The sequence below is a fragment of the Astatotilapia calliptera genome, chromosome 2 (assembly GCF_964374335.1).
Source record: "Astatotilapia calliptera chromosome 2, fAstCal68.1, whole genome shotgun sequence".
Classification (NCBI taxonomy): Eukaryota; Metazoa; Chordata; class Actinopteri; order Cichliformes; family Cichlidae; genus Astatotilapia; species Astatotilapia calliptera.
In genome coordinates, this window is record NC_137423.1 from 25550953 (window position 1) to 25562677 (window position 11725).

The window sequence follows — 11725 nt, forward strand, 5'->3', positions numbered from 1 at the left end:
TGGGGGTTTTTTTGGGTTTTTTTCACAGCTCACAAGTTTCTTTTTATTACTTGCGGCCAATGAAAATTCAATAGAACCAGTAGTTGGATGTATTTCAATTCTATATGTTTTGGAAGTAGAATGAAAGCCAGCCATGGCTGTAGAAAGTGAGGGTTTGAACTGTAGAGGGGACTAAATTTAGTTTCCAGGGACTTTTACTGCATTTGAAAGTAATGAAAAGGACAGACAGTACAGTATCTGACATTTGATTGCATCCAACAGTCTTACAGCTCTGCCGCGGCGTGGCAACCACACTCGGAGAAAAACCACTGTAGGACTGATCGTCATATATTTGCTAATGATCATTTTATACTACAAAACACCATTCTGGTGTTTTGCCCGCAGGAAAACCACATAGGCACAGGGAAAACATGCAAACTCTGTTAAGGCAAACAAATAAACAGATAACTCCACTGTAATACGTTAAAGTAAAAGATTTCATCATGGCTTTGCGGTAAACTAGCTGCAATTCAAAAATACAGGATAAGACTAAAAATCATATTTAAAATCATATTAAAAAAACCTCACAATGTAAGCTGCTTCGGGTACCAACAAATCTGTGCCTGTACTTTTAAAACCATTTGATGGGTTAGGGTTGGCTGCTTCTCTACATTTACACACCAATAAATAAACCCAGCACACCCACTCCAGCTTCAACTTTGTTGGCAACTTTAAATAATCAATGCACATTTTGCCCTTTTGCCTTAACCTTGCCAAGTCAACCATGTTCTGTCTTGTCTTTATTCTTAAGTAATTACTTTTACTTATGCTACTACTGCTGATAATAATGATGATGATCATGATGATCATGATAGTATATATATATATATATGCATTTATGCATCTTTTCATTGCAGAGTATCATGCGACCTCTCAGGCATGTGATACTGTTAACTGCACAGTGGACAGGCTGGAGTTTCATTTTCTTTGGTTCATGTTTTGCAATTGAATTGCAAACAGACACTTCTACCCTGGTTTAGTTTAGCGTTGAGCACATTATACGTACAGCCCATACGTTACTGTATCTGCTCAGTAAATTGCAGCCTGCTCAGAATGTGCAGGAAATGAAACATGATCCTTCGAAATTAATTTAATTTGAAGTCTCCTTCTATACTATACATTCAGCTTGACGTATAGATACAGTGGCAGTTTCTCTGTGGCGTTTCACATTTTCAGAATTTAATTATCGGCCTAAGGCATAGCACTATATTGCATAAAAGATGTTCCTAGATAAGTTACTCAGACACTACATTATGTTTTGCTACACTTGCCACTCACTGCTTTCAGTTCCATGTCCACAGAGTGTACCACGGGCACAGAGCACAGGATGTACTCAGGTTTGTGTCCTTTGATGTGATGGAGCATGGTTTGCTGTGGAAAGGTATTGATTGGTTTTAGTGTCTGTTTTTGGATTTTGTAAAATAATCCAAGTGAAAGGAGGAATGGGATGTCAAAACAGGTTTACAGTGCATGCTTGTCGAAATGTTTCTTAGTATAAATCTCTGTAGATGCACTCTACTAATACAGATTTATGCTCAATCTGTGTATTTTGCTGCAGTGCGGTTGCGGCCACACTTTTGACACACTTATGATGTCAGGCGATAATCTAGTGCCTATCTGCATGGATATAAATCAACCTGCATGTGTTTTACATGCGCATTTGATACTGACTGCGATACCATGAAAACACAGGTAAAAACCTGCTGTGCGCAGCTCAGTGCCAGCTCCCCGATGCTCTTTTGAAACGATTCAATGTCACAGCAATTATACACTTCACCATAATGAGTGCTCATCTGTACTGATGTGAGAAAATTCTGGAGGGCATGAAATGTCAAAAAATAGGACAGCGTAGCATCTAATATGTAATGTCTTTAAACTGTCTGGAGAAGACTTGAAACCACTTCTGTGTTTGCATTGAGGAACTTTCTAAGAAGCATGGGTAATTTCACTGAATGCTGTAAATGGTGTTTGTCACATGGATGGCATTTGGATTACTTTATTTTACTAATTCATTGAAGAGCAAAAAGGGAAATTGCGATTGACAGGCAAATGGTAATTTGCTTTTATCAGGTTAAAAAATAATGTCCGTGTGTAGATCAATATCAGAACGTTCTGTTTCTGAATGTGTTGCTTCTGTTTGTCCCCGACAGAAGCCGTGTACAAAGAACTTCTTTGTAAAGGAATGAAACCCAACATAAAAATGATTAAAGCTGTCCGCTGAAGCCGCTTCTCATCTCTGACTCTTTGTTCTTGATTCTTTGTTTGTTTTCCCTCCTGTTGTCACTAGACTCTGCTGTTGCTGTTCTATTTCCACTTCAAGGCAGCCTACCTGACCTATGGCGTCTGGGCATTGTCTGCAAAGTGTGCAAAGTGTCACTGGCCAGAGGAGACCTGCTGTTTGCGTGCTCAGACTGCACCCGAGTGAACCTCCAAAGCATTCACATTGGCTCAATTCCCGTAATCCAGGCTGGAGAAGTAGACAACAACATGAGACCATAATGAAGCCTTTGAGGACACTGGTGGCATAGGTCACATGATCATTACCTAATATACTACAGACTGAGTCACACTAAAGACAATATTTTTGTTTTGTTCACTTCTTTTTTTGCTCACTGTTAGTCTGTGGGGCAGGCATGATACATGTGAGTGAGTTTCCAATTCATGCTGTCACCAAAAAAAAAAAAAAACATTCAACAGTTTGTGTCAGTTCATCCTATAAATGAACTGACAATCCATGCAAGACCAGAGGCTTGCATGGATTGGGATCTGGCAAGTTTGGATATATTGGTGGGATTCTTGATCTAAGACAATGTTCATGTGGGTGTTCTGCATGAATGCCTTGATGCAAAGTTTCTCAAGAGGGTAATGCATGGTAAAGCATTATCTTCCTGTGGTTTTAATACACCTAACCCTTCTGGTTTAATCTGTACCCAGAAACGTGTCGGCACACTCCAAACTTTAACAAGCTGTCAGCTAATCCTAACTTGATCCAGGCTTCGTCTGTCACTCTCTTTTTTTCTGCAGTGTACTTTTTACAGTAACACACTTTCACAATCCATGGGCTAGACCAGGGCGAGCGCCGTCCTCTGCGCTCGACCACTTGAGCAGGTGTGAGGTAAGACCCTACTAACCCTGTCGCGCATCAGCGCTCACAGTGGCAGGTGCCGAAAGAGAGACTCAAACACTGCGCGCCTTTGGAGATTTGTATCAGCCACAAGCCCAGCTCTTAGAGCTTTGGGTACGTTCAGCCCACAGTAGTCTATCATTTATAGCACAAGAAGCGTGCTGCTGCAAACAATGAGATCTGTGTCTTTTTTGTACTATTTTCTACTAGCCTTCTAAGAAACAGATAGTCACATGAGAAACACTGTTATTCTCTAAACAAGCTATTAAAACACACACACACACATGTACACACACACCTACACACACACACAGAGCCGCACAGTGTTGTGTAAATGTATTTGGTTGTTATCAATGATGCAGAGCCATCAGGATGTTGCCTGACTGGTCCCAAATTCAGTCTGCAGCTGAACTATCCTCTGTTACAAGAGGAACAATGAGTCCTAAAACAGATGGCACTGCGCCCGTGGACCTTTGATTTCAACATCTTGCAGTCAGTCTAGGATTACACAAGGAGACAAAAGACAGCGAGACTGCCCAAATCCACAGAAGAACCGTGGCAAGCTTGGAACAAACTACCTGCCAAGTGGGCCCGCTAACATTAGCAAATCTGCACTAAACACAATGTGCAGGGCACAAATGGAAATTTTGAAAAGAATGGAAATGGACAGCTTTTGTAGTCACACTAACCGCCTAAAGCCATCTTTCACAACAAGCCAAACTGATCCATTCACACATACATTGATTCTCTGTGCTTTGAGAGCTTGATTCATCTCACACCCACACCTACAGCCGGTATGCCAGTTTAGAAAATTAAACCAACAAACTCTGCCTTTGGACTGTGGAAGAAACCCAGAAGAAACCCACGCAGGCAAAGGCAAAAAAGAAGCTGTCCAATGATGACTCATGACGTCACTGATGGTGACATCTGTAAACTATCAGAGGACAATAAAAGTCCTTAGAATTCATTCTAGGGGTAACTTGTGTAGGGGAGCATCCACCCAGTGAGATATACAACGAAGAAATATATCGAAAAGAAATCAGGACCTTCTCAGGGACTCGCACTTCTTATATAATATTCCACAGGAGCCCATGTAGAGAGTATGAAGTTATGCAACACTAAATGAAATAAATGCAAACAATGGATTAGTCCTTGATCTCAAGGATTTGCTCAAAAACATTTAAGCAAAGCAAATGACTTCTGATACTGCGGGGGGACATTATTATGCAAATCCTCTATTTGAAACGTAGTTACATCTCCTGTCCTTGAATTGCTGATATCAAAGTGGAGGGGCCTCAGTCAAAACGCAGCGAACGGCCTTGCTTTTAGTCACTCTGCATGTTTTTGACTTGTAGATAGAATCTGCACAGGTACTCTAGATCACAGCAATTACCCGTCTATCTCTGCACGAAGGAGGGCTGGTGTGGAGGATCAAGATAATTAAATGCAAAACTCATTTCAGAGCTGAGTTTAAAGAGCTCGCTGAGGCAGGTGGGCTGTGTGTTTTGGACAAGAGAGAACTGGCAAAAGTATAATGTATATTTTATGTGAGGACTGTGTGAAAAATAATTATATTATATGCGTCTTTGAATGGTTGGTGGAACAGAAAGAAAGCACTACGGGGAATGAACAAACAGCCCCTGAAACCGGCACGGGGAAACCTCCAATATATATTCCTGCCGGATGACCTGTAAATGGTAAATGGTAAATGGCCTGTATTTATATAGCGCTTTTACTAGTCCCTAAGGACCCCAAAGCGCTTTACATATCCAGTCATCCACCCATTCACACACACATTCACACACTGGTGATGAGATCCCAGCAGAGCCCTCTCTACGTTGAGCTGCTTCAGATTCTGGATCAGCTCCTGTCCTTTATAGCTGCTCCCAGCGATGTCAGAACAAAGCTCCAAAGAAAATCACATCTTTGATAGCAGGGTTAGACAGGAGCCTTTAGGGCTTATTCACCACCGGAAAACTTAATTGCCAGCCTTAATTTGCTGAAGTTGAAGCTAATCATAATTTAGAGAAAGCAAAAGAGAAGAATGTTTAAAGATCGTCTGGAAATCTAGGTAAACCCCCCAAAGGGAGACAGATCTTTTGTTTTATGTAAAAAAATTAAGTGAAACAAGAGAAGTGTGGAAGGGGGGCACGCTACAGCTGTCTGCAGTCTGAACCTCAGATTTGTTTCCAACTTTTTTTTAACGCCTTAAACGATTTGAAAGAACTTGAAGAGAGATTCTTTCAGTTTGCCGTCTTAAAGTTTAAGCAGGAAGTCCTCTTTGATCCACGAAGCTTGAATCTTAACCTACACCCAGAAAGAAGTAGAAGCGTAAAGGCGCACAAACTGTGGGTGTGTCGCCTCGTTTAAATGGGAAAAAATCCTGGAAACGCCCCTATGATCAAAAATGTCTCACTAAATGTTTTTTTTACTCCCCCCCCCCCAAAAAAAAAAAAAAAAAATTCTTGTCATGAGGTTAAAGTGCCGATTTGTGATTTGCTCCTCTCGTTACACAACGCGGAGCGTGATCCTCTACAAGGAGGGAACACTGGTGTCCGTTGAAGCTCGCGGCAGAAGCGCACAGTAAACATTTGGATCCTAATTTGCTCCCACATATAAACATCTTCGGAACGATATCTTTGCTAGTGGAGTCAGCCTGGATTGGACACTGCTTTTTTCCCTCCTCTTGTGCTAAATCATATAATCCTTGTAAGTGAAAGCCAGGGCAGAGAAGCGGATACGCGCGTTTGGAGAGAGAGCCAAAGTTTGCCGCCCTAAGTTTGAAGCTCGGGCTTGAGGGGATCCCGGAGCGCACGGTGCGCCACTTAATTACTGACCACGCCGAGGTGACTGTGAGGACGAGCTGAAGATGAATGACACTGGCATATTGTGCAAAAACAACCAAACAGACAGCTTCGCTGATCAGTCATGTCAGAATTCAACTCCCTCGCCTTACAGTCAGATCGACATCACCACTTTCATGCACATATTCCCTTCCATTTATGGCATCCTGTGCTCAGTTGGAGTTGTTGCCAACGGGCTGGTTATCTACGCGGTGGCAGCGTGCAAGAAGAAAATGGTATCAGACATCTACGTGCTTAACCTGGCAATAGCAGATATGCTCTTCTTGCTTGTGATGCCCTTCAACATTCACCAGCTGGTCAGAGACAGGCAGTGGGTTTTCGGAAACTTCATGTGCAAAGCGGTCGTTGTGGTGGATGTCAGCAACCAGTTCACCACAGTGGGGATTGTCACTGTGTTGTGCATTGATCGGTAAGCGTTGAAATCCACACATCTCACAGAGTTGTTCCCAATCCATGAAGATATTTTAATATTTTATCTTTTAGGAAAAAACAAAACAAAAGATATCCTCCAAAGCATGCTAACAACAAATTTTATCTGTATTTATCTGTGCAAAAAATCAAGATAATAACAACCCAATATTACCTGAAAATAAGTAAAAGTAGTTGTCTGGTATCCACTTTGTACTCACTGTCTTTATTTTATTCCACAGTAGGTGTTTTTAAATCTCATTTCCAGAGTTTTCTGTTTGAAAACAGAAATCCATGCTCATGCTCATTTGTTCAGCCTGATACATAGCCAGCCTCAGTGGGTGCAAGTGAAGCTTTCATTTCTTTTGAAAGGCACTCCTTCTAAAAATGTACCACTGAGTGGGTTTTTTCATGCGAGTAACAACCCATGAAAACACAATCTTCCCTATATAAATGTGTCGGGTCTGTGAGCTGAACACATTCAGGACATTAAATGAGCCCTCACGCCAAAGAGCTGAAGTGATAAACATCTCCATTTAGACATAATCTGGATCAGGTGGCTTTGACAGAGGTATGATTGCACACATCTTCAGAATAATACACATAATACATTTCTGCGAGGGGGGTCACTGGACCGGATAAATGTGCTCCGATTTAGCGGCACCACCTCCACAGGAAGAATTCCTCACAGGTTTCTTATTTGCTTTGCCATTTAGGTTGTGAATCATCGGAGCTTTATATCACATCAATTCAGCTTCATCATTTTAAATCACTTCTTTAACGGGTAAAACAAAGACAAAGGCTTAACTGTAGCAAACACTGAGGAAAAGATCAAACAATCCTTTTAAAAAAAATCAAAACTTCTTCCCTTTCAAGGCAAATAATTTTAGTCTGTAGTCTTGAGTCAAATGGCAGTGAAACTCATGGAAACCTAAAACAAAAAGCAGCTGATTTTCCCGAGTTTCCAAATCACATTTTTGATATCTGATTATCTGAGTTTATTTGAGTTGCCCCTTATTTCTGATATCAATGTTACCTTTCAAAGAAAGCATACATTATCTGCTCAACATCTGCTCATACTGTAATTGCATTTTTTTTTTTCCCTTAATTTCTTATTAGGTAAAGTCCAAACTGCCATTACGGTGCTTTTCTTTGAATTCGCTGCTGTTTATCCCAACAAAGGCCACTTTATCTCGGGCTGCTGTGTAATTTCATTTCATGGGAGGTTTGTGGATACCAACATGATCGTGTTCCCAATTAACAGAAGACCTAAATAATTGTAAAAACATTTACAGATGAGTGACTCATGTTTTAATGCCCCAATGCTGTTGGATTTATAGGTTTTAGATACGTACAAGTGTTTGTTTATTTGAAACACAATACCCGAAGGGCTGTTGGTTCTTTGCATAGAGGTAAACTGTAGTATTCTTCCTCTATGCAAACCTAAAAATCATCTAGGGACACCTTTTTTGCACATAATATAGTGCAGGGCTATCTAGTGTTTTGACAGTCTGAAGTGGGGGTATTTGGGCATATAGCAAACATATTCAACCTGAGCTCAGGACACAAATGGCTCTGAATGATCAGTATACTAAATTAATGATAAGAGAGCAATGGCAATTTAGCAGCATGTCATGGAGGAAATTACAGGAGTGTTTTTGTGTCCACGCCTGCTAAATCGCAACAGAAAGGTCAGGCGCAAACATGCAGACAGTCCCTGGCTCTACTTAAATGGCAATGATTGCATGTAATGGCAAAATGATTTTTCTGGCTCTTCAAACTGAAGCACAATCCATATGGAAATGTGTTTACATCCTCTTGCTAAATTACTCTTATTAAATTATGCTGATTTATCAGTGCAATCATCACTTTAATGATTGTGTATCTCTGACATAGTACCTTGTATCTCATTGGGTAGCCTGAGCTCATCCAGCATGAAAATGACCATCCAAGCAAAATCCTGCACTTGCATGCACTCTGGCAAAGCTGCTTTTACCATTTGTGTTCAAGAGAGTGGTCATACTCTTTACACAGTGCATTCTCCCTCACAGGTACATAGCTATTGTCCATCCCACCTCAGAAAAGAGGACCGTGCAGTGGACCATCATCATCAATATTCTGGTGTGGCTGGGCAGCTTCCTCCTCTCCGTCCCCGTCATGATGTACGCCAAGGTTGTGAGCAGGCAGCATTTGGAGGTGTGTATGATGTACCTGGACGGGCCTGAAGATATGTACTGGTACACTCTCTACCAGTCTATCCTGGGCTTCATCATCCCCCTCATCATCATCAGCACCTTCTACTCGCTCACCCTCTACCACGTGTTCAGCTCCATACGTCGGGTCAAGCGTAAGCAGTCTGTTTGGGCTAAAAGAGCCACTAAGATGGTCCTCATGGTCATCGCCCTGTTCCTGATCTGCTGGTCGCCCTACCACGTCATCCAGGTGATCAACCTGAGCAACAACAAGCCAACCGTCGCTTTCGTCTATGCCTACAACATCAGCATCTGCCTCAGCTACTCTCACAGCTGCATCAATCCGCTCATGTTGCTCATCTTCGCCCAGAATTACCGTGAGCGTCTGTGCCGAAAGAACGCGCTGCACAGCTCCCAGCACTCCTCCAAGGTGACGGTGGTCAAAACAGATGGCTCCAGCACGACAAACGACCCCAACTACCGCTGTACGGTCATCTAACTTTTTTTTCTATATATACACATATGTACATGTAAATATATTGCTGCTTAACACAGAAGAAAGGAGCTCGGATGGATGGAATCACCATAAACTCATACCACCTAACGTAATGGCACGAGCAGCAAAAGCAACCGCAGCTGAAAAAAACAGGAAAGTGGAAGTACTGTTTTTTTCTCTTTTAGCCTCAGTGTTTCCATTAGCCTTCATAAACTGTACTTCCAGTCTCTTGCTGGTCAGTTGCAACACTGAAGTGCAGCTTGCTGGATAAGCGTTCACATGCTGAGTGTGTGAAATGATGTGATGTTCAGGACTCTTTCTATGGGAGGGTGATAGAAGGAGTCAGCTTTATTATGTGTTTGACAGATAATGTTAACACACATGGTGGCATGTTCATTCTGAGCATTCTGAAACAGTGTTGATACTGTATATTGAGTTGAGATAGTTGATTTAATATTGGTGTTCTTCTCTCCTCCCATGTAATGTATATTTGATATGTGCTTCAGATTGTGCCTCTGACATGTAATTTTGTGATAAGAAGTTGTTGTTTTTTCTCATAAAGGGCTCAGAGTGATATTACAGAGACCGCATACTCATTTCCCTTCAGTGTAACGTTAAAATGCACAATGAAAAGTGGGAACGTTTTATAAGTATAGCGCTTCCTGTTAGATCTGTGACGCAGCATAAACACAGAGGAATAAACTGTCACTGTATAGTTTGGAAACAGCTATGACTGCACAGTAGATGATCATCACTGGTTTCTTTCATAAGTTTTTAAGATGAATTCTTTTAATTTTGAGTGTTGTTTATTCATTGTGTGCCAACTGAGGTGAAGGAGCCTAGTGAGTTTTTAAAGAGGAACGCACATTCATTAATTACAGGTCATTCCTGAGTCCTCGCACACTTGCTCCTCAGTAAATAATCACAGTGTGTTTCAGTGTGTTTCTCTCTGCGCTGTGGATTACCAGCTGTGCTTAATTAGGCGACTGGGCCCTGGATGCATACAAGTTGGAAAATTAGTTTGTGGTAATTTAACGACATGTAAATTCGTTTGGAAACTCAAAATACAAACCGAGCTCGAAGTGTTGAAGTGGCTCTCAGAGTCTGACTTCATATCGAGGCCCTGTATTGTGAAAGGGAGCCTTTGTCAATGAGTAAGCTCACATTATCTTTGTCAACGGCCCTCAAGTGATTCCTTGTTGCATTTCAATACAAACTCACAAGAGAAAAACGGGAATATCCCAGTTTCTGTCCATTTTTTTTCATGGCGGCAGCAGCTTAAAATCTCACTAAACACGACACAAGTGTTTTTGGGGGAGACGATAACGTGAAGGAACAGTCGTGGAGTGAACAGTAAACAGGCATCTGTGTCACCGATACCGATGCATCCTCCTCTTCTTCTTTTAAAGCGTGTGTCAGTGGAGTCCTTCTTATATTTTGGCTTCTGTCATATCTGCACTAATGACTCCCCAAAAACACTTCTATTGTGTTTTGTGACATTTTTTTTCCATTTCCATTGTGTTATATTTTTACTTCTGCTGTGTTTCGTGTGTTTTTGCAGCATTTTTCTACATGCTGGTGTTTTCTTAAATTACTGTGCATTTGACCTGTCAGGGCCACCGTAGTTACCTTCAAAGGGAATGTGCCCTGGAAGAGATCAAAGATGTCTGAACTACCACATGTAGCTTATTTCAATAGAGTTTGGACATGCAGATTTACCTCTACATGTCCAGATTTGTCACTTTATCACGAAAGCTCAGCACAGCCACCCAATGGAGGATATGCAATGCATTATTATCAGGTTCTTCTAAAAATTCTCCAGTTGATCCAAAACGCTGCGGTGAGAGCACCAACGGGGACCTCTTTCTCTTCATTGGCTCCCTGTTAAACCTAGAATTGATTTTAAAATCCTTGTGTTTGCATGCAAAGTCTTGACTGATCAGGCCCCATCATAGCTTAAAGATCTTATAGTATAATATTATCCCAACAGAGTATTTTGCTTTCAGACTTACTGAGGCTTTGTTGTGGTTCCCAAAGTTTATAAAAGTAGAGCGGGAAGCAGAGCCTGTATCTGTGGAACCAGCTCCCAGTATGAATTTGGGAGATAGACTCCCTCTCTGCTTTTAATAATAGACTTAAAACTTTCCTTTTTGATAAGACTTATAGTTTGGGTTGGATCAGGTGACCCTAAATCCTTTCTTAGTAATGCTGTTATATGCTCAGACTGCTGGAGGACCTCATGCGATGCACTTAGCACATCTCCACTCACCTCTTTTCACTCCCTAGGCGTTTATGAACCCCTGCAGGATGTCGTTACATTTTTCTCTTTTCTCTTCATTACTCCGTGTTAGTCTGGTTTCCTGCTCCTCTCTTTCTTTTGTCTTCTCTTTCTTTCCTTTTTTTTCTCTTTCCCTTCACTCCCAACTGGTTGTAGCAGATGGCTGCTCCTCCCTGAGCCTGGTTGTGCCGGAGGTTTCTTCCTGTTAAAAGGGAGTTTTTCCTTCCCATTAGTTCAAAGTGTTATCTCGAGGTTTTCTCCAGAATACTGTAATGTCTTTACTGTACAGTATGAAGAACCTCGAGGGGACTGTTGTTGTCATTC

General features: G+C 41.5%; 1 protein-coding gene across 1 annotated transcript; it reads left to right on the plus strand.

The window, feature by feature from the left end:
• The first annotated feature begins 5681 nt into the window (after positions 1 to 5681).
• On the plus strand, positions 5682 to 9851 carry mchr2b (melanin concentrating hormone receptor 2b). The gene is made up of 2 exons (XM_026189585.2): positions 5682 to 6436; positions 8487 to 9851. Exons 1-2 carry the CDS (start codon positions 6033 to 6035, stop codon positions 9124 to 9126), a joined length of 1044 nt encoding a protein of 347 aa, XP_026045370.1. The 5' UTR covers positions 5682 to 6032; the 3' UTR covers positions 9127 to 9851.
• The last annotated feature ends 1874 nt before the right edge of the window (positions 9852 to 11725 follow it).